At 40.1% G+C, this 24,305-nt stretch overlaps 1 protein-coding gene across 1 annotated transcript in view; it reads left to right on the forward strand.

Annotated features, from left to right (window-relative positions):
• Positions 1-22,047, forward strand: part of hcn4 (hyperpolarization activated cyclic nucleotide-gated potassium channel 4) — an 84,560-nt gene extending 62,513 nt beyond the window's left edge. The window contains exons 5-9 of the mRNA XM_066684897.1: positions 5,848-5,994; positions 6,832-7,072; positions 17,549-17,713; positions 20,414-21,088; positions 21,194-22,047. Of these exons, the coding sequence (XP_066540994.1) occupies positions 5,848-5,994; positions 6,832-7,072; positions 17,549-17,713; positions 20,414-21,088; positions 21,194-22,047 (2,082 nt within the window). The remainder of the gene's footprint in view (positions 1-5,847; positions 5,995-6,831; positions 7,073-17,548; positions 17,714-20,413; positions 21,089-21,193) is intronic.
• Positions 22,048-24,305: the final 2,258 nt, after the last annotated feature.

Consider the following 24,305-nt stretch of genomic DNA (forward strand, 5'->3'; position numbering starts at 1 on the left):
CTGTCAAGAAGAAATCCAACAGGAAGTGTAGCAGGAAGTCAGCTGGGTCTAACATTTGGTGCAACTTTAAACAAATTGGGATGGATATGAAGAGAAAACATATGGGTGACTCAGGAAGATGTCAGAGCATCAGGCTTGAAACTCATTTTTTTATACATTTCCCTGAAACTGTTCTGATAAAAACATCCATTATTCTTTCATTCATTCATTCATTGTCGGTAACTACTTGTCCAGTTCAGGGTTGCAGTAGGTCCGGAGCTCACATGGAATCATTGGGTGCAAGGCAGTAACACACATTAGATGTGGAGCGAGTCCATCACAGGCCACCACACACTCACACATTCACTCACACACACAGACCCACACATGGACACTTTTGAGTCGCCAATCCTCCACACCAATCAGGGTGTGTTCCCGCCTTGCGCCCAGTGATTCTGGGTAGGCTCCGGACCCACCGCGACCCTGAACTGGATAAGAGCTTACAGGCAATAGATGGATGGATTTCCTTATAATTACCCATTCATATAATAGTTTTTATAAAACCTTTACGGTGGTAACCCTGTAACTGTTTGGTATATAATTGTGTTTTTGATACTTATTAATGTACATAAATAACCTGTGAAATGTTTAGATGATCAGTTTGTGGACGGACACTAATTTTATTATATTTATACATTGTAAAAATTAGCATCTAAATCAAGTTTTGGGTTTATATTCATCTGAGCACAGTGTACTTCAGAAAGGTGTATTTGGAGCAATGATCACCTGCATTGTTTGTTCATGTGCATGCGAGCGAGTGTAAGAGAGCAATGGTCACTCCTTGGACTATGATCAAAGGTCAGGAACTGATTAAAAATCAACAGGAATTTTAAGAGGTGAGGCCTGTGTGTGTGTGTGTGGTTTGTATTGGTCTGTAGGTAAGCTGTAATGGTTGATGATAAAGCTTCATTGACATGTGCACATAAACACAAGCACGTCTAGCCTAAAAAATACAGCGAGAAAGATCTATTTTGTTTTGTTCCACTTGTGTTATAAATTATTGTTGCCATGGTAACTGGTAACTTTACAAATCCCACACCCCACATATATACAGTATTGTATTGTTTTTTTTTTCCCCAGAAGTAATAACATTTGGATAGTTTTATATATTTTCTAAATAAACAATTCATCATTCATGTCTTCACAGCCATCTTCCAACTCCTCTTTGTCCATGAAAGCTAAGATCACTGCACATGCTAATTTAAATTTCAGAGTAATATATTCACTTACATGTGCTGGTCTATCATGAATATCATGAAAAAGTGAAGCCATTGAAGGCCAGTGAAGCTTTGTATTTGAACAGGCGCCTTAACTAGGGTGACCAGACGTCCTCTTTTTCCCGGACATGTCCTCTTTTTTAGATTAAAGAAAATGTCCGAGCGGAATTTCACAACCATCCGGGATTTTGTTTTTCTAGAGCTTACATAGAATTTTGAGAAGCGTTTTGTTCACTAGTCCCGCCCTCCCCTACTTCGTTTGGTTCGCTTGAGTGAGAAGGGGGCGTGGTGAAGTAGCCTAAAATCTTCTGATTGGACGGTCTGACTGTAGAGCTACCGTTATTGGTCGATAACCTTCTCTGTAAACATTTAATTGGTCAGTCTGCACGTCAATAGTCGTCCACCCCCCCACCCGGAAACGTGTCCTCTTTTTCACCATCTCAGATCTGGTCACCCTACCTTAACGAAGGCTGAAAGAAGACCCGCCTTCTCTGACTCGCAGCCAAAACGCGTTATTTTCAGTGGCGCATTTTCAAAATAAAGGTTTGCGAACAAAACCATATATTGGTTCCAGGCAAGCTACGTTTTTCTGGTGTCCCATCTAATGCTCTTTTATTGTGTTTAAGAGCTATTAATGAATCCATTGTGAGTGGATGCTTTTTACTGAGTAAGCTTTACAGGCGAAACAGAAAGGCATTAATAAAGAAATGCTCATTTCTTTAGATTCCATACGCCCCACCTGCAACACCTACACGCCCCACACTTTGAGAAACGCTGGTCTATAATATGCCTATTCATTTGGAAATTAATTAATTATTAATAAATGTTAAAAATAAGATGTTTTCTTTATTTGACGCAACATTATATTACAATATAAAGTGAGTAAAAACTCTGCATGTCTCTTCCGCCAGATAAATCAATCTTTACCCATTGCTGTTTTATCCACAGAGAATAACACCACCATAATGAGGAGTGATGTAAATCCACACGACTTAAAAAATGGAAAAAATGAAAAGAATGAGAAAGACAGGAGCAGAAAGATAAAAGGGAGGACTATTCAGATGAAGAATGAGAAGTGATCAGACAATGAGAGAGAGAGAGAGAGAGAGAAAGATTCACTGTGAGGTCTTTCGTCTTTCTTTTGGAGAAGGATAACAGTGAAGCATGGGTCAATTCATTCCTTTCTTGCTTCAAATCAATGAATGGGAGAGGGAAAAGGGGAGGGGTGGAAGACAGGAGCGAAGGAGTTGTGATGGTAAATTTAAGACGAATCCTCTGGGAGGAAAGTAGGAATTCTTATCTTTCATCCCTTCCTCCTTTCAACAATTCCTTCATGTTTGACAGTCACCGTCTCCAGCACATTTCTCTTCTGCTCCACTGCACTCTTAAACATTTATAACATATTTATTGTGCTATTAGAAAACAAAGCACAGGGACTGTCATCCATTTAATGAGAAAGGAGAAGAATTGAATTTAATTAACAAGAAAGAAGTGTATGCATCAATGCTGCTGATGTTGTAATCCTCCCACATCCAGCACGCTGCCCATTAGAGAACCAGCAGGTTTCTTCCATATCTCCTCACTCTTACTTTCACTCTAACTTTCTATCTGTCCTGTTCTCTCACTTTTTAAAAATGTCTCGCTCTCCCTCTTTTTGTCACGTTTATGCTCATTTGTCCCCATCTGTCTCTCTTATTCTCTTTCTTCCCCAATTAATTCTTCCCCCACTGCCCTCAACTAAACCCTACACCCACCACCGGGTGTATGGGAGCTTTCAAAATATATTAGCGTCTGCTCTGTTGTATAACACTGAATGTGGCAGTGTTTTAATGTTCTATAAGTCACTAAGGCTCTTATGACAAATCACCTTCTCTCTCAGGTGGGCCCATACACAGCTGTGACATCAGCAGGAGATTGAGAGCGAGAGAGTAAGAGAGGTGAGAGACAGAGAAAAATAGATACACAGAGGAAGAGGTAGAGAAAGTATGAAAGACAATGTGATTTGCTGTTTTGATGCTTTGGCAATACTGTATCCGAATATGGTCATACCAATAAAGCTTATTGAGTTGAATTGAATTCAGAGTGACAGACATTGGGCATGAGAGGTGAGAGACAGAGAAAGAGGGTGAGGAACACAGAGGGAGAGGATGGGCAGAGGGAGAGTGAAAGCAGGACACAGAGAGTGAGTTAAAAATAAAGCTCAGCATGTGGCACTGCGATATTACAAAGATACGATGCATTGTTACATCCATACAAATGTTATATTATCTGATATAAGCTGCACAAATCATTGCTTTATAGATATATTGTTCAGTGGGTTAAGAAGACAATTCAAATCTCTTTTGCTGGGCTTTAATAAACAACAGAAAAAACAATACATTTATTTATTTATTTATATTTTTTAAACCTAAACTAGATCTCTAATTAGTCTGAAAACATTTGCTCTATCTTGCCCCACTTAAACAGTATTCTCAGAACCGGGCCCTTGTCTGCTATTCTGGAGGTGTAACTGCAACCTTTCTAACATACCCTATAGCCAGCCATGACATTTATTTCAATGCATTCATTAGCCATGGGAGCTATTATTAGTTGTTGTACTTAAGGGGATTATATAATGATGTGAGACTTTTTTAAAACCCAAAAGTGAAATAAAGTAATGGCAAGTATAGATTTGAGTGAGAAAACCAAGCTTGTGACATATCGATTTGATTTTTTAATTCTGTCCTTATTGCCCGGCCCTGCTGTGAATGAGTATGATGGGCTGTGGTGGTCCGCTGCTTGCTCATGCTTTGCGTAAGGTCTTTGTTTTGCATTCTGGAGGTGTTTAGTGTGTTTTATGCTCAAAAAGGTCAGAGAGGAATTACGTGCTGGTGTTCAGTATTCTGAAGGCTTTTGATCTACTGCAGCACCATGGCAGAAGAAGACCTGTTTTTACTCAAACATGCACACGGGTTTATTATGGGCTGCTTGAGCTCGTATTAGAGCTGACACTGAAGCTTTGTTTTGGGTCCCAATTATAAAATAAAACATCATCTCTACTATAAAGTCTTAAGACTTGTAACTTTGCTTTTTGTGTGGAAAATGATTAGCATATTAGTTAACATCACAGAAATCCACATAGCACACTATGGTTCAAATCCCTGTTCATAAGAGGCCTTGGGCAAGACCCCTAATGTTGCATTATAGCCTTGATTCAAAGACATGAGCATATAAGATCAGCATATGAGTAAAGGTCTGTTCCCAGGATTCACACACTAAATATGAAACCTAACGCACACTTTGCAGATCTACACATGACTTTCGGATGCATGCACCGTGTAGAAAATAAGCCCTGACCTGTTCTAACTCACAGCTTCAAATTTTAGAAACAGTAGGATTGTCAATGTAATGTTCTTCCACAACAGTTTACTGTTGCAACGTGACTGAAAACTGTAAGTTTTGTAAAGAAAAGCTCCACTCTTGCTTTATATCTAAAACAAATACATACCCTCTACTTTTCTCTCCATCCTCCTTATTCTCACACAGAGAGTCATATTTTCCTTTTACACAGACACTAATTCTTTCCCCACGTTATCTGTAATGAGGACAATGGCAAAGGCCTCACACTGAAAAAAAATTAGTAAAGATTTGCAATAAAGTTTTACAGTTTGAACATTAAATATCTTGTCTTTGTAGTGTATTCAATTGGATATAGGTTGAAAATGATTTGCAAATCATTGTATTATTTTTTTATTTATGTTTTACACAACATCCCAACTCTTAGAATTGGGGTTGTACCTTTTCCTTACATTTTTTTTAAGAAAAAGCACATTCTGTCAATGAAGAAAACACAAATCATAGATTTCTTGCTTAGCTACCATCCCATTTATTTCATATTCCTTAGCTCATCGTTTGCACCCTGTTAAATCAAGATACACAGAGGTAACCTGACATTTTTATCAGTGCAAATACTGACACACGCATTTGTGTATTCATTGTTTTTCTTTTATTTGTGGGTACTTTAACTTGTGATGTTCCTTAGCAGATTAAATTTATTTTTTGGGGCTCATAGACTGTCCAATGTTCACTGTTTTTCTAGTGAAAATAGTATATTCTCTTATGTTCTTTTCTGTGTCTGATCTAAACAGTTACTCACAAAGGCAAAATGACATTCACACAGGCTGCTGTATGTTGATATTATATTTTCAGTATTTAGCTTTGGGATTATTGCTTTGTATCTTGAAATTATACAATAATATTGAAAGCATGAGCATCATTCTGTTTTTAGTGGGGCACATTTTTGCAGCTCCATTTATAAATATATTTGCCTGAAGAATTCATGATCTATTAAACAGTTTAATAAAACTTAATCCTCACTAAATTCCTCACAAAAACTGCCCAATGGCTTAAGTGTATTTTAATTTCTTTTTCTCTTTTCTCTTTTCACTGATCTACTGTCCCCATTTTTGGCTGCTACCATTGTGGCAGATTCATATATATTTTTTTAATTTTAAATGCTTCGTATTAAACAGGAGGGGTTTAGTGCTCATACTGAGCTTGATTAAAGAGCTGTTAGAGTATCTAACTCCTTTTCCTGTATCTGTCTCTCCAGTATAAGCAGGTGGAGCAATATATGTCCTTCCACAAGCTACCAGCAGACATGCGACAGAGAATCCATGATTATTATGAACACCGTTACCAGGGCAAGATGTTCGATGAGGAGAGCATCCTGGGAGAGCTGAACGAGCCGCTCAGGGAGGTGAGCTCGGACAGATGGACAGCAGATAAAACCCTGACCTAATAATCTCCTGTCCTGGGAACAAGGGTGGTGGGGGGTGGATGTTCAACAAGGTTTATGCCTTCTAGATGATATTTTTCTAATATGATTGCCACATATATGTTACACTTGATGTATTGTATAAAACGACTAAACCAAAACAAGGCAGGAAATAATATTGATTATTGGGATTTTATAACATATTCAAACATATATCAAATATAACATATTCATGCATAAATAGACCATGGTATGTCTTTTCTATGTCTAACACATTTATAGTTCATCAAACAGGTCATAGACATATAGATTTGTAGTATACTGCAATGATGACAATGATATATATATATATATTTACATTTTTTTATTATTTTCAATTATTTTAAATAAAATTAATCTTATTAAAATTGTGCAAATTACACTGAAAAGCACAGATTTCCTAAATTATTTGATCTGTAATAAATATCAAAAATATTTTTATTAGTGATCTATGCATCTTATTTTTGACCAAATTAAAAATATTTTTTTACACAACATTAACTTTATTATAACATAATAAAATGTTTCTTAACATTAAATGTTACATATTTGTCATTTCTTGCACTGTTTTACAAATTAATGTTTTTTTCTGTTTGTTTGATTTTTGATTTTTTTTTTTTTTTTTTTTTGGTTTGTTTCATAATTTTTTAATCGTTATTTAAATATTAGTTAAAAGTTATTTAAGCATTAGTTACTGTGTAGGTCCTGATTGGCATGTCCTAAAATTAAAACGCATGATGTCATATTTTCTGTAACAAATTTTGTGCTCTTTTTTTTCAGGAAATAATTAACTTCAACTGTCGGAAGCTTGTGGCTTCAATGCCTCTCTTTGCGAATGCAGATCCTAATTTTGTGACATCAATGTTGACGAAGCTTCGTTTTGAGGTGTTTCAGCCCGGAGACTACATCATCAGAGAAGGGACCATTGGGAAGAAGATGTACTTCATCCAACACGGAGTGGTCAGTGTGCTCACCAAAGGGAATAAGGAGACCAAGCTTTCAGATGGATCCTACTTTGGAGGTAAGGGAGCTTTTATTGCAATAACAATATTAGATTGTATATGTGCACACTTTATTCTACAGAGCTTAATGTTTTTTTTTTCAAGTTTTTGTGTGCCTAATATTGGCTTGTTTAAAGCAGCTGCAGGGGAAATTAGCTCTTTTCCAGGTCAGACAAGGCTGCTTTTAGTTCAGTTGGAGTGTTTGATTTTGTCACAGCTGTGTTTTTTTGGGACAGACTTCAAATAACAAGCACACATCAAAATTCATAGAGTTGCAAAACAAAAGGCTTCATCAAACTTTAATGTTGCTGACAAAACACAGGGATCACAGTAGAGCACTGGTGCGGTTTTGGTCTTTCCCAGTTTGTTTATAAATGATTTATTCAAGGTATTCTCACATTCTGTATTGTTTTCTGCTGTGGGACAGACATGTGTTTTGAATTGTTTGGATAATGTAAGATTTCTCTCACTTTTTACAAACAGGCCAAGGTACGTGGGTTGAAAAAAGTGATGCATCGAATTTACTTTTACATCGTTTTCACATCAATAAAATATATTACATCTGCACAAGTTTGTCTTATGTTTGGTTTACTTTTTTTACACCATTTTTTTATTGTTTAAATATGACATGCACTTACTGTCCATAGATGTGCACTGTATATTTCTACCACTACAGACTGGAGGTTATCTGTTGCTCTGATTGTTCAGTTAGCCCCCTTTTACCCTACGCTTCAATGGTCTGGATACACATAGGACCACCACAGAGCAGGTATTATGTGGGTGGTGGATCATTCTTAGTGCTTCAGTGACACTGACTTATTAATCTGTGTTGCTCTGGTACATGTGTGTGTGTGTGTGTGGGGGGGGGGGGGTCTGGGGTGAAGTAAATATTACATATATATTTATAAACTTAATCCTAAACAGATATATCTTATTGACTTACAGTTAGCTGTAAGTTTCTGGTGATATGCTTGAGTTATTTAGACATTTATCCATGCTTTGGTAACATATATGAAGTTTATGGTGTTTTGTTGAGTTAGAAACAGGAACCTGCCATTTCAGACATTCATTCATTCATTCATTATCTGTAAGTGCTTATCCAGTTCAGGGTCGCGGTGGGTCCGGAGCCTACCCGGAATAATTGAGCGCAAGGCAGGAACACACCCTGGAGGGGGCTATTCAGACATACAGCTGCATTTAAATAAAGTAAATTTAATGTGCATATCTTTTAAATATACCAGTAGTCCACACACACTGTGAATATCAAGCACTGTAGTGTGTGAATGTGCAGCACTGGGATGTCAAATGTGTCTGGAGTGAGGTCAGAAGTCAGAAGCTTCTTTAGTGACTCTCTGTGGGTGATCTGCCTCTGCCTTGAATATAAACCTGTCATTATGTTCTAACTCACTCACTCCCCAAATACCACGTCATTTACAGACTGACAGTGTTTGGTTTAAGTAATGAGGACTGCCACTGAGACATTTATCTGTATGTGACCCACCGCTCTGTCATTAATTACAGACAGTGTTCACCAGGCAGGACCCCTGGCCTCTCACTGCAGGGGACCATCACAAATAATGGAAAGATGGCAAGCCATCTCTCTCTGAATGTGCCACAGTTAATCAACACTTCACACATGTGGCACTGTCCAATTCCAGTTCCGTGTCTCCAACCCAGTCATTTGCAGCCATCTTGGCAAAGAACAGACAGATAAACAGAGGAGAGACAGTCAGAGAGACAGACAGGAGGGACAAACCCTTAAATTAATTAAGGTTCATTGGTGGTCCCTTGTTTGGTCAGGTTGGTCTAGGAAAAAACCCTGTTATGGAGCCTTTATATTATGTATATGTATATACTATATAAAACATCTCTGGAAAAATGAAACAGGAAATGTTAAAATATAGGGATGGGTACCCAGAGAGGGACTAAGCCTAGTCCTGGACTACACAGCATTTTAAACTGTTATTTTCTATAGAAAGGAGGATATAGTCCAGGAAAAAGGTTAATACCTGTTTGGGAATCCCTTCCATAAGACTGTATCCTGACAGTGATCATATATTTGATGTTAATTAGAAAATCTATTGCAACTGATGTTTTTTTCCATGTAATTTTGGAACATGTACATTGGCCTATTTTTTAAAGACACACTCACACAATGTAAGGCTGTAGGAAGCCAATTAAACATGAAAAATCACTCTTATTTATTTTAACAGCGATGTAAGGCAGATTATAAAGCTAGCAGCCTGTGGTTGTTTTGCTGTGTTTAAGTGAGACTTTGCCACATGCCTGAATAGGATCAGCTGAAACGCTAAATGCGCCACTTTGGAACCATGTGCCCTCGCTCACATTATCTTTAAGCCCTGGATCTGCAATTATTTCCCAAAAGCATTAAATGCAGTGAAGCTTTACGGTGGCGCTGGCCTTTCGCCTGTTATCAGTCTGTTCTATTCCTGGCACCAGTGCAGTGCTGGGAGAGCTGGGAGAGAGAGGCAGGAGCTGTGGGGAATTTGTTACCAAACAGGAGTTAGCCACTCATGAAATTAATTTATATAACGTCTCTCTGTATGTATGTGTGTGTGTGTGTGTGTGTGTGTGTGTGTGTGTGTGTGTGTGTGTGTTGGGAGGGAGGCAAGGAGGTGAGTGGTCACATGTTAAAAAGGGTTAGTGTACTCTGACTGTCTTTCTGTGACACTCCATTACCCAAAAATTACAACACACACAAACACAGAAAGAGAGAGAGAGAGCAACTATCTGCTTATTTGAGTTTGTATCTGTGTGCACACATGCATAGTACTCTATCCCTTGTGTGTGTGTGTGTGTGTGTGTGTGTGTGTGTTTGTTCCTCTCACTGGAGAATGTTGGGAGTCTTCCCCTCATCATTCTAGATATGAATGATTTAAATGCACACACATGCTTTAAAACACACATACTCTGGATTACACACAGCAGTGGGGTTTCCATGATGACACTGCATGGTTGAGCATAAGGTCAGAAAAAGGAGAGGAGGAGGGAAAGCAATGAATTTAAGGGGGAAGTAAGGGATGGGAAATATTTAAAGGAAAAGAAACAAAAATTAATTAGGCATTTATTGAAGGATATATCAATGCTTGCAAAGGAAAATGTAAAAAGGTGATTTAGTTTAGTTGCTATGGTACCCCAAGTGGTTGCTAAGGTATTCATAAGTGGTGTCTAGCTGGTTGCTAGGTATCTCATGTGGTTGCTAAGTTGTTGCTGTGTTTGCAGTTGCTATCATATTGCTGGTTGTTGAGGTGTTGCTGTCGTATCACATGTGGTTGCTAAGGTGTCGTTAGGCAGTTGCTAAGGTATGTTATGGTGTTCCTAAGTGGTTGATAAGCAGTTGATATTGTAACCCAGATGCTTGCTAATGTGTTGCTAGGCAGTTGCTATGGTCTATTTAGTCGTTTTTGAGTTATTGATCCTGGAAAAGAAGAAGAAGAAGAAGAAGAAGAAGAGGAAATAAAGAGAGAACAATAAACTTTGATCTGCTAGCACTGTACAAATGAGAGAGTAAGGAAAGAGTGGGGTGGGAAGGAAAAAGCAGGGATGTAAACAGAAAGGAATGAGGGAAATGAAAGAAGCAAATGGAAAAGAATGGAAAAGAAAAAGAAACAGTAGAACAGAATAAATGTTAAGGAAAAAGATGGAACAGGACAGGAAAGTAAATAGTTTTTCTGTGGAATATTGAACAGGCATTTGTGTGTGTGTGTGTGTGTGTGTGAGAGAGAGAGAGAGAGAGAGAGAGAGAGAGAGAGAGAGAGAGAGAGAGAGAGAGAGAGAGAGAGAGTGAATTTGTCTCTCAGTGGAGAACAAACCTTCCTCCCTCCTCATCACTTTAGATATCAATGATTTAAATGCACACACTTGGAAAAACAGGATCTGGATGACAGAGTTACAGAGAGCTGTTGGTAGTGTGTGGAGAGATGGGCCTGCCATGATAGACACTACCTGAATGAGCAATAGGTTAAGAGGGATATAAGAGGAATGTTATAATAGAAGAAAATGAATTGACAAGAAAAGAGAATGGGGAGAGTAAAAGAAAGGAAGTGTCAAAGAGAAAATGAACATTGAAGAAAATGGTAAAAAATTAAAGAAATGAAGAAGATAATCATCATCATCATAAGGGCAAAGGAAAATAAATATAGAAAAGAAATAGGGATGAATTGTAATGGACTTTTTTCCACAAACATCCACACACACACACAGAGAGAGAGAGAGAGAGAGAGAGAGAGAGAGAGAGGGGGGGGGGGCACAGTTTTGTAAGTTGCGTGTTCTTAATAAAGAAGAATTCTCTGTACCATTCCTGTGACTTTGAGACATTTTCTTGGCTCAGGGCGAGTTTGTGATGTAGAGAAATGGAAAGTGTTCTCTGAAATCTTTCTTGTCATCTGGTCTCCTCTAGCCCTTAACAAGGTGCAGCTAATCTGTGCAGCTCTAAAGCGGGTTACTAAGAGCTCTGCTATCAAACCCCAGCTCGGAGAGATGCTGAAGGAAGAAAGGAGAAAATGTGTGTGTGTGTGTGTGTGTGTGTGTTTACTCAATGTATTATCACCAGTGTGTTGGAACACTTCCTTGAATAAAAGTGGTGTAAAGAGTAAAATTGTGATGAGATTTATGGCTGAACTACCACTTTTAAAGTTACGTTGTTGAACTGCAGGCACAAATGTCCATTTATCTGACAGCGTTTTCACTAATATCTCTATGGCTCTTATCTGAGCTTCAGCTATGGATGAAGATGTGTAGGCTCTGGTATGTTTTTGTGTGTGTGTGTGTGTGTGTGTGTGTCAGCTGCAGTGGTGTACAATGCAGCTCTCTTGCAGTGTTACTCTGTGCATGCGGCAGTGTCAGGCTGCATCAGGCTCGCACACTGCCCAGGCCCTCAAAGGTTAGTGCGTGTGTCCACTGTGGCCGCTCAGGGCTTGTTAGATGATGGAGATATGAGCTGACAGAATGGCTCAGGGCACAGGTGAAGCCGACCAGTGCAATCCTCACACCACACATACTTCTCCCACACCACAGAAAAGCCTGAAAGCCAAAGTTTGCCCCAAACGTAACTGATTGTGTGATCCCATGCAGAAAAAAGTATTAAGAAGTAAGTAACTCATAAGCTACATAACTCATAAACAAGTGTGTGAGGATTTGCATGATGCTAATTGATGCTGGTTGGCCGTAATTGAAAACATATTTCCAAACAGTGTAATGATAGTATTGGTAATAATTGGCCTATAAGCTGTTTGATGCAACAAGTGCTTGATGGTTTGCATCATTCTAATTGCTGAATTATTCACATAGCGCCATTCATTCATTCATTCATTCATTCATTGTCTGAAATGGCTTATCCAGTTCAGGGTCGCGGCAAGTCCAGAGCCTACCTGGAATCGCTGGGTGCAAGGCAGGAACACACACACTCACACTTTTGAGTCGCCAGTCCACCTACCAACGTGTGTTTTTCTTGGACTACGGGAGGAAACCAGAGCACCCAGAGGAAGCCCATGCAGACATGGAGAGGACACACCAAACTCCTCACAGACAGTCACCCGGAGTTCGATTTGAACCCACAACCTCCAGGTCCCTGGGGCTGTGTGACTGCGACACTTCCTCCTGCGCCACCTTGCCACCCCCACATAGCTGCAAATCTAAAAAAGGAAGACTAAAGAAGCAAACTGCAGGTGTCATGGTGACCAGTGGCCATGCCCATCACAGTCACAAGAACTCCAACTCCCAGGAGGCATCGGGGATCACATGGTACTGATGGAAGGCTCCAACACCAATCAGAAATCTCAACAACGCTGTCTATCCCCAGAATATTGATTAGACACCTGTCTGGAGGGTATTTAAGTGAGCAGTTCACTGTTGTCTGTTGCAAAGTACTGTCTTTGTCTTTACGTGGCTTTACTGAGCGTTCTACTGACTATCTTTCTGTGTAACGTATTATCTAAGCTTTGCCTAGTTTACTCTTTTCCCTCACCCTTATTGGATTTATGGATATTTTTGGATTCTCTGCTTTTTGACCTATGCAGGTCTTTTGTCTTGTTCTCTTTGACCATGATTAAAACAGAGAGCAGTCTGCACTCGTCTGCGCTCCTCTTTTGCATCACATAAGAGGGAAACTGTACATTTATCTGTCAATTCTATTCAATACCAGGGAGTGAAATGTCAAACATTTTTGAAAACTCAGTTGTAATTTTTATTTATTTTTCAATTTTTCTTTCAATTATCATGCAACATCTTGAGCATTCGTTGCCCTGCTATGACTAGCCTGTAAAAACACACCTACTCCCTCATAAACACACCTCTTCTGTGATTGAATGAAAATAGTGATGTTACCAGTCAGCGTTAGTGAGAGGCTGGGCAGGGGGTGGGGCGGTAAGACAGTGATGGAACTGGAGAGCATACAAGCACACTGGCAGGATCCAGCACTATAAGCCTGTTTAGGATTTCATGCAGGATTTTTTTCTTCTGTTATTTTGATGAGTCACTAGGCGGGCTGAGTCAGAAACACACAAGAGTTCTCCTCCATAATGCTAATTCCAGTGATGTACTGCAGAGGGGAGTTTGGGGGCTAAGCAAGAAGAGACTAGAGGTCACAGTGACTTTACAAAAACAGAAGGGAATAAATCTGGTGTCGCTGCTGAATGTGGCTTGCAGGCTAGATCTCATTGAGCAAAATGGAAACAGATAGAGTTTAACGCTGTCAAGGCAAAGGGATGGAGAAACTACGGCACTGGCAGTGGAATGCCTCAAAGTAATTATGGCCTGTAGGTTGTGGGTTCGAGTCCCGCTCCGGGTGACTGTCTGTGAGGAGTTGGTGTGTTTTCCCTGTGTCTGTGTGGGTTTCCTCCGGGTGCACACGTTGGTGGATTGGGGACTTAACAGTGTCTGTAGGTGTGTGTGTGTTGGCCTGTGAAGGACTGGCACCCCCTCCAGGGTGTATTCCTGCCTTGTGCTCAATGATTCCAGGTAGGCTCTGGACCCACCGCGACCCTGAACTGGATAAGCGCTTACAGATAATGAATGATCTAATGACAGATGTTGGTTGATACATAGCAATTTAACCATCATGTGTATTTTAGAAATCACATTTTATTTGACACTTTGGCTGATAAGGGGCCAGTTCAGGTCCTCTTCAGAATTTTGCTGAATTCAGGTGTCATATTCAGACCTGGCATTTGGGGCTGTGGGTCACTTTGAGTTTCTGCTTTTCTGATCAAAATTTGAAACTTGATTATAGTGATTAATATTTCAAATTAGCATGAATACTCAGTCATAAGTCATTTTTCTTCTGTCTTGAGACATTTTTCCAAGTTAAGAACACATTTTAAAGGAGGGCCTCTAAAGCACAGAAACACTCTCCAGAAAAGAAGAATGCCTAGAAGACTACAGCTGTTTGGGGAGGTGTACCCTCATCAGAACCAGCACTGACTCTATAATATTGCTGTGGTAAACAGTGACTCCAAATGCTTGACTGTAGTATATTTTTGTAGTTATAAAGTCTTCAACATTTATAAACAACTCTACTTGAACTTTAGTGTCAGGGCTTCGTTTTACTGAGGTTTAGGTCAGTCTCTCTCTCTCTCTCTCTCTCTCTCTCTCTCTCTCTCTCTCTCTCTCTCTCTCTCTCTCTCTCTTAAAGCTCAATGTCCTCATCTTGTGTGTGCTGGCCTCAGCCAGAAGAGACCCCCAGGTGGAGAGGATTTAGCTGAGCTGAGAGCTGCTTTCCTCTCCTCTTCATCTGGGGATATGGGGATGTGGGGATTACCCAGGACACAGAGACCGCCCCTGATACACACATACATACACTCACACATGGAGCAGGGGGACACTACAGCAATACCCATAACACAAACACTACAGGAGTTCAGCAACCCCAAACTAGATCTCACTCACGCACATTTTATAACATTTACTCACACAGTCATTCCAGCTCAACCAGTCACAATCACTGTCATATGAATAGTTTTCACTTTTTATTTTAGTAATAAATAATAATGCATTTAAATAATAACAGACCATTTCTCAACTCTAGTTAGCCCCCATTACTTCCATTTATAAATGGCCTAGACAGTGGTTAGGACTGTTGCCATTGTGTAGTGGGTATTCTTTGTGATTATTCCACTTTGGAGAGGTAAGATTTTGTAGATGATCATATTTTGCAGCACAGTTTTTGCTGATAATTCTCTAGTCTTTAATCAGTAATCAGTTTTGGGTCACAGGACACTTGTCAGGGTTTGGCACTGCTCACCCTTGTCTCGTCCTAGTTTTCTACTTTACTCTTGTAATTATGTTCCTGTGGTATCTGTCTCCATGTGCTCCTGTGTTGTCTTTTAGCCACGCCCACTTGTGTTTCAGTTTCATTAAGCTTTGTATTCCAGTTTTGTTGTGTGAGTGTTTGTCGATCATTTGCTCATGGTCTCTTTTCGTGACCAGAAGCAGGGGCATCACCACTAGAAATGTATTAACAGAGCAGCTAAGCATTATTAGTGGTTCTTGCGGTAGGCACACAGTAGATCTGAGGCAGATGTAATAAGGCTTGAATGCTCTCAATTAACTTCCAACAGAGACAGGCCAACCAATATACTGAAGTCAAGCAATGACATGCACTGTTTTTTTATGTTCTTATGACTAGGAGGATAGTGTCACTTCATTCTGTCTTCAAAGCTGTAAGCAATGACTCCCACTCTGCAACTTGCTTTTATATTATTGAAAACATTAATCCCAAACTTTGCTCTAGGGTCAGACTGATTCATTCATAAACAAGTGTACACACACTTATCTTAGTGAAGGAGACTGGCATGCCCACACTGGGTAAATAACACACAAGAACTGGCAATCAGACAGGCATTCAGCTAATTGGACCCTTGTCAAAACACAGCACTCAAGAGAGAGCAGTGTGTGGCCAGTGTGACTTGTTCAGGAGTTGATCCAATTTCTTGTGCCACAACACACTCAAAGCTGGAGAAAACTTGATCTGTGAAACCCACCCGTGTTCCACTGGACCCCCAGAATGCAAAGGAGTGGTCTTGGGCTTCTGTGAGCCAGAGGTGCCCGCACTGCGGCCTGTTAAATGGTGCATAATTCTCATGATCTGGCATGACGAATGAGGTCTGCCAACCCTCTAAGCTCCGAAAATGGCATTAAGTGCTTCAGCTCTGGATTACAGAAAATTCACATTTTTAATGCAAAAAGAAATGTAAAAAAAATCAAGCACTGGTGAGCTGAATTTTTTTTTCTTTGAGAGAAGATTCCCACTTTCAGACCTCTGAGATCTGTGAGCTGACACTGCTTTTTAAAGTTGAACTTTAACACATAGAAAATAAGGAGACACTAATCCTCCTGCTTGGGTTCATAAAAGGTTCACACAAAAGAGTGAGTCTTTCATTCATTTGTTTGTTTTCCATAACCACTCCATCCTGATTAGGGTCACAGGAGGGAAAGGGGGCAGGGCTCTGAGATTTACCCAGAGTCATTGGGCATAAGGGAGGAATACAACTGGTGAGGGTGCCAGTCCATCGCAGGACAAGCAAGTAAAAGTCATGGTTATATAAGGGATCTTTATTAAAGGAAACAGTTCTATATAGAACCAAGAATGGATTAGAATAAATTAATAGATGGTTCTATTGCACCTTTCAGAAAAGGTTTCTATATGGCACTTTACAATATACAATATAAGAACCATTTTTGGTGCCATATAAACTATTTTCTAAAAGTTTCTATATAGACCCATCTATAGCACATTCTCCATCAGTCTGAAGAACACCTTCACAAGGCAAAGAACCCTTTAATCATGCATAAGGTTCTTGTTCAGGGTTCTATATAGAACCATTTCCTTGACTAAAGGAACTTTGTGTATACTCTAACAATGAATATATTAATGTGTTTTGGTCTTTTTATCCAGCACTTACTTATGTATTTAATTGACAACTGTCAATGCAGTTTTTTTCAGTGTGAATAGAAGAGTTTGCATTAATGCGTTCTTCTTCTTTTTGGCACTGAAACATTTAGATTTTATTCTGGTTCATTCATTCATAGTTTGTAATGGCTTATCCCTGGAGGGTGCACCAGCCCTTCGCAGGGCAACACACACACACACACCTATGGACACATTTGAGTCACCAATAACACCTGTTTTTGGACCGGAGCACCTGGAGGAAACCCACACAGACACAGGGAGAACACACTCCTAACCTTTTTCTATGCAAACGTTATGGCACATGCATGCACAGACCAATATATTAAATTCAGCCACAGTATTTGTGCATTAAAACATGTAGGAGTATGCCCTCTGTATTTCAAAAATTCAAAAAAATTTGAACAAGGGCACCCAAACTTCTCCTTACGACTCTATATAAATCTAAGTCTATGAAATCATGGAATAAAATGCAGCTCTGTCAGTTTGTTTTCAAAGATAAATCAGTGAATGGCGGTGAACCTAAGAACATGAGTTAATCAAACTAAGCATTGTCTGCCGTGTGTTTTAGAGATCTGTTTGCTGACCAGAGGACGGCGTACGGCAAGTGTCCGGGCAGATACTTACTGCCGTCTCTACTCTCTCTCTGTGGACAATTTTAACGAGGTGCTGGAGGAGTACCCCATGATGAGAAGAGCATTTGAGACTGTCGCTCTGGACCGTCTTGACAGAATAGGTAAGACTCTGAAGCCCCTGCTCTGTTTTTGGATCACACAGAGTGCATATCAATTTAATGCTTAGAGGTCAAATTTGATTTAAAAATGTACAAAAGAAATCCCATAAATCACAGTCTTATTTTCTATTTACAGTACAATGCAAAAGTCTTACTTACTGTAATACTGTAATTTGTTTTTATACTTATGTTAGGAATTTACATATATAAAGGTTTTATATAGTCACAGGGATCTTTAGCTTTCTTGAATTTTAAGCAGTACTAAGTTCAAGAAACACTACATCTACACTGTGTAAGTAATGAAGATTGGCATAACTGGTAGAGTATCATGTGCAGTATGTGTTCATTTAATGCCTGGGTGTGCAGTGTAATTGCTCCATCAGTTTCACATGTTCTTCGCCTTATTAAAACAGATGGCTGAAGGCTCGGATGCAGCAGAGGCTGGCTGTGTTAGTGCTGTCACTGACGCTTGTGTTTATCTGCCACTGCAGGGGCCTAGACACCCTTCACAATAAACACCTAACACAACCAGCCCACACACTATGTCACAAACAACAAACTGCATCATTTCACTTTGTCTAAACAGTCCACCTCAGTCTGCTGCCTTTACAAAACAAGATAAAGTGAAGTGTGTTTCCAGAGCAACACTACAAATAACATGACTATACGTGGCAAAAAAGCAAAGCTGTGAATAGAGAATCCTTTCAGAAACTAAATACTACTACATACTACTACAACTAAATACAGCTACTACGGTCACAGTGCTTATGCATGGCTAGTGCCAATTTCGTAGTGTATTGAAAGTTTATCTGAAAGGTTTGGTGAAATTCAAGCATGCATGCTTCCTCTGAGACATATCACACAATGACACTAGAGCTCATCACCTTTGGAGGAGAAATGTGACTTCTAGGTTGATTAGAAGCACAGATACTGAATGAGGGCAGACCCATCAAAGTGAGGCAAGCTGTGCTTTCTTGGATTCAGTGACTAAGGCATTACCAGGGACTGAATTTGCTCCCTGTGATATGGCCAACTCTTAGACCATTGCTCCACTCAGAATCCTTTTCAATTTGACTTCAACTATTGCATTTTTGACTGTTGATGATGTGCTTTTGTAATTTAATTTGAATTATTTTGCACTCATCACTTATAAGTGCTTCTATATAGAAGTGAAGTGCTTCTATGATAAGTGCAGATTTAAAAACAGGGAGAGGATGTAATAGAAGAGGAGGTATTTTGTGAATATATTGTGTAGTATTGAAACAGAAGATGTCACTGGTTTGGGAACTGTGAACCAAATATAAGTTACATTCATTATGCAACTGTTTAATTACTTATCTCCATTTGTAATTGCTTTGAAAGTGAAGTCAGTAATAAATGGATTTTTATTAGTTTCAGTTTTCCCTGCTCATCTTCATACAACAAGCTTTGCTTGTTCTAATTTCCAGCATAAATCCAGCATGTAGAATACACCTTTCTCTGCAGCAGAGTGGACTTACAAACCGCAGACCTCACTAATTAATTATCGCATTAATAGATCTGATGCAATCTGCTGATCGTTAGGGGAAAGCACTGGGGTCACTGCAGGTCCTCACAGCCTAATCGCCACTTTCTCATATCAGAAAATGGCCACCCTGATGTGAGCGTAAATTCTGTTTTTCAATGTGTGCCTCAGGTTACTTTGTAGACATTTTAAAGGTGATGTTTCCATTATCCTCAATGGTTTTACTTGGTTTCTCATTTAGATAGAATGCAGTAGCTTTCAGCTCATTATGGAACAAGTGTAAAACTTGACTAGTAATGATGCAAGAAGGATTTGTCAATATCTAATTATGGAAAGACATCTAAGTAGTTGCTAGAGTGCATTATATCACTTGCCCTGCACTATGGAATTGTTTATATCTTCTTTGCCGTAACACGATAGAGTTGGCCTGATAGTGTGTCTGCCGTAGAACCAAGCCCCAATCAGGCTTCAGATCCACCAGCCAGCAGCTACCAAACATGGAAAAGTGCCATGTGTCTGACTAGCCTGCGTCTGTCCTCTTCCTATCAGCCTGCACCCTGCGTTTGAGGCCATGTTTACTTTCTGATTTCTCTTTCTGCCTTATCAAGCTCTCAACAGCAAGGACTAGTCAAACACAGACTGGCCTGCCTGCAGGAGCAATCACACCCCCCACTAGGCTGTGCTATTTCCACATAGGCCATCTCCCTCCCTTCTATCTGCCCCTCAGCCTGGGGTTCTTCCCAGAGCCGTGGGCTTGCTGAGACTCTACTGCTGCTGAAAGAAAGTAGTGTTTGGTACAAAAGAACAGCATGAAAGAGGTACTTAAATAGAGCACTGATCATAGCAATTCTTGCTTCGTGTGCTCTTTAATATTCAGTGTGCCGCCTAAGGGTGAATAATCTCCTTTGTTTAGAGGTTATTCAAAAAACCATGATTATATGAAGCTCTTTTTTGTGAATGAGGGAAGCTCCGTGGGTGTACATGCTAATGCTGGAGGGCTTCAACTCAGGATTTCAAATAACTCATTTACCATTTTTGTATTTCAGTTAATGATCCAAACAAGACTTATTAAAGAACATAGAAAACTACCAGTGGATGTAGCCAGAGCTAAGAAATCACAATTTTAATATGTTTCTTGCGGTGATTGGGGTGTACTCGTCTGGTGCCTGATTTTGAGCTTTTTTTTTTGTATCCATTAGGAAAGAAGAACTCAATTTTGCAGCACAAGGTCCAGCACGACTTGAACTCTGGTGTCTTGAACTACCAAGAGACTGAGATCATCCAGCAGATAGTCCAGCACGACAGAGACATGGCACATTGTGCCCACTTAATGCAGAACCAACCACCTCCTGCTCCACCATCACCTACTCCCGTCATCTGGGCCCCACTGATCCAAGCTCCCCTGCAAGCTGCTGCAGCTACAACATCAGTTGCTATTGCCTTGACCCACCACCCTCACCTGCCTGCCACACTTTTCCGCCCTTCAGCCTCTGTTTTGGGCTCAATGAAAGACCCCCCGAGCCGTATGAAGAGATTCCAGGTTGTTCCCACGTCAGCAAGTCCATGTTCAGCTGGAGGTTCCCCTTCCAGCACTCCTTCAAAGCCTCGTACTGGAGCAGACAGTCCTCTACTTGCATCCTTCCGGGCCCACCATTCAACAGGGCCAGCTGGGACAGGCAGCACCAGCCACCAGGCCTCCATTCCCAGCTGTGGTTCCCAGCCTGGAACTGGCGGAGCTTCCACATTCCAGACAACCAGTCACTTCTCCACATCTGCATCCCCCACATCAAGCACTGCACAGCTCCATCCACCCCCAAAACACAAGCAGCCCTTCCCCCCGAGTACTCCGCCACTGACCAACCGCTTCCAGCAAAGTGGGACAGGTGGAATGGCAGACGGTCCATGTGTCGGAACCTTTTCCGGGGCGGTAGGTGCATCATGTGGAGTGACCTCAAGTGGGTCATCTGGCAGTGCATTAGTTGGTGCATCCTGTGGCCTTTTGACCACAACATCTTCAAATTGTAGCCCTCTATCAACCGGATCATTCAGTCATGCTCCCAGTCAACTTTTCAGTGGTCAGCAATCACAAAAACCTGCACAGATGAGCTCACTGCAGCAGTTTGCAGGTGGGGGTGGTAGGACTTCTAGTGTGCTAAATCTCTTCCACACACCTCCACCTGGATCCCCATCCTCCAGCCATACTCACATTGCCCATGGCCCTGAAAGCTCACCTTCATTAAACACCCAATCCTTGTCCAGCCTAAGGTCCAGCTTTCTTCCCCAGTTGCCTTTAGAAAGGTCAGCATTAGCTTCACTAGCTCAGTATGGCTCAGCTAATGCGTCCCCGTGTTACACTCCTCTAACTCACAGCCCTACCATCCAAAGCCCTGTAACTGGAAGAACTTTTCACTACAGTGACCCTTCCAGTGCATCAGGCTCCCACAGTTCTCTGCTCATGCCTCAGTCCTCCTGCCCTGGCCAACTACCAGGCCACCACATCTCTGGGACCGAATCTCCGCTAAGCCGTTTCTCGGAGGATATGAAACTATTATCCAGTTCTCACCCCACGCTAAGTGGAGAGGGTCATCACTCATCCCCTCGATCCTCCATGGATCCTGGCTATTGCCTGTCCCCTTACTCTTCCCCAACACTGACACCCAAGCCCTGTAGCTCCGTATCAGGGCACATTGGTCCCCCATTACAGACTCCTCCCGGGTCACGCCACCATGTTCACTCCACGGGGACGTCACCCTCGCTTCCGCCTCGGAGGTCTTCTGAGGCGCACCCATCTGAACTGGAGCCGCTCTACTCTAAGCTCCCTTCCAATTTGTGAGGCTAGATCACACCCTCCTGCAGACCCAGGACTTGTAATACTGAGTAATAACAATCTTCTTCTGTGTGAAACTTATATTTTTCTTTCTTTATCTATCTATCTATACTACACTGTTTTACTCTTAATTATTTTAGATATATAAATATTACAGTAAATTTAAAAAAATAAGATTAAGGCTTAACCAGATTAAGTTAGAGCTATAGATTACGTTTATTTTATTTTGCTTTGAATTTCTCTCTATTTTTTACTCATTAATATATATGTGGAAATATATATTTAAAAATATGTTAATCAATTGATAGGAGGGTGTGAAATGCTACATATATAAACTTTTGAGGAGGTCTATTTTGTAACGACGACAATATTCATTTGGTTAGTATGTTTGAAGTGGACAACACAGAAGGACTATTTTGCAGGAATCTATGCACTGAAGCCTGCATGTAAAAAAAGATATTTTTCAGTGTTCAGATTTACCTTTTTAGTCAAAACAGAAAATGTGCTTCAGTAGAGCAAAATTTTATCACGACGCCCTATCCAGGATCACATATTGTCGATCCTTAAATGTATCTATTGGATTGTATGTATTTATTCACTGTATAAACTTTGCAGAACCTTCCAAGGTGGAGAAGAGAGTTTAGGCAAACCAAAAAGATTTTTTCTCTTGAATAATTATTACACTTTTAATATTCAAGTGGGCTTTGGGTCCTCTGCTTTGGCGAGAACAAAGGAAGAAATTTCAGATACAGGAAGCCTTTGGCGGTGTCCTAAAGAATTCACTTTTGTCTTCCAGGTTCCTATGACAGGAGATGGACATGAATGGCATTAGTCTTATGAAAGCTATGAAAGCCCCTGTGTATGAATGTGTGGCTGTATGATTGCGTTTTCTGAAATGGCTTGATGCAAGCAAAACTCTTGTTGTACTGACCAAGATTAGTTTTGCCTTTTACAAGAAAAAAAAAACAAAAAAGAAATTCCTTCAATGCCAAGTGTATTGATAGTTCTATTAAAACCTTATAACACCTCAGACTACTTTTAAAGAGCCAGCAACAAGTCAGCATTACATGAGATTACTAGATGTAGCATAAACCTTATTTCTTTATTTGACAAATTTGATGGAAAAACCTTAAAAGTGGTTTGTTTATTTATTTACAAATATTTATATTTGTTTGTGCTTAATCATCCAGAGCTGCTAAAGGGTCATTTTATCAGAATCAGATGAATGTACCGTATGAACAAACATTATTAGCATTATCAAGGGGGTGTTACATCACAGCACTGATCATGAAAGACTTGCATCATAGGAAATAAGTCTGGAATAAAACCAAATGGGTCCCTGGCAATTTCATACTTTCACACACAGCCTCTTTCTTTCTTCAAGCCCCTGATCATATGACCATAGATACCCCTTACAGGTTCAGAGACAGGACAGCAGCAATGAGCATTTAAAAACATGCAGAAAACCAGAAATGACTTTTCCTCTTATCTACATATTAATTGGAGCCTTTCATTTTATATGTAATCTGTCAAAAGCATATCCAATTTAGGGATACAGACAGTGCACAATGTGTAATAAGGAGAGTAATAAGGGAAAAGCAGGCCTCTTGGGGTTCTTTAAAAACAGTCACTCTGCTGCACCTCTGCTATTTCCACTCATGATATAATACAAGAGCACCATGCCTTTACAGTTAAAGAAATATAAAGAAACCTTGTGTCTACAACAAACTGCTTTCCATCTGGCACTGATAATGTGAGTAACTGAAATATTTACCAGAATTCAGCTGAATCAGACCCAGCTGCAAACAGGAGTGCATGGAACACGATTGAAACCAAGCACATGAAAAAATGTGCTGTTTTTGCTAAGCCCACCGAAGACACTTTGTGCTTTCACGTAAGGTTAGGGTTAGGAAGGCGATTTGACACCTTTCTCTTTTTATTGTTTGATTTTATTTTTGATATTTTGCACAATAAAAATATTTTAGATTTACTTCAGTTGTTAAATATGCTTTTTATTAAACGTGAGCAGACATCCCAGAAGAATAAGTCACTTTTATAGTTAGCTTTACTTCAGCATCTGCTGTATATACTGCCCACTACTAACATACAGTATATCAGTGATTCTTCCAGGACATTGTACTTTTTTTGCATAGACTGTGACCTGTGTGAAACAGACAGATCAAAAATACTCCCAGAATAAATATAATGATCTAAAAGTGTGTTACATTACATGTACATTTCCATTCAGAATTGAGAATTGCAAT

This window comes from Hoplias malabaricus, chromosome 11 (assembly GCF_029633855.1).
Source record: "Hoplias malabaricus isolate fHopMal1 chromosome 11, fHopMal1.hap1, whole genome shotgun sequence".
In the NCBI taxonomy this organism is placed as follows: Eukaryota; Metazoa; Chordata; class Actinopteri; order Characiformes; family Erythrinidae; genus Hoplias; species Hoplias malabaricus.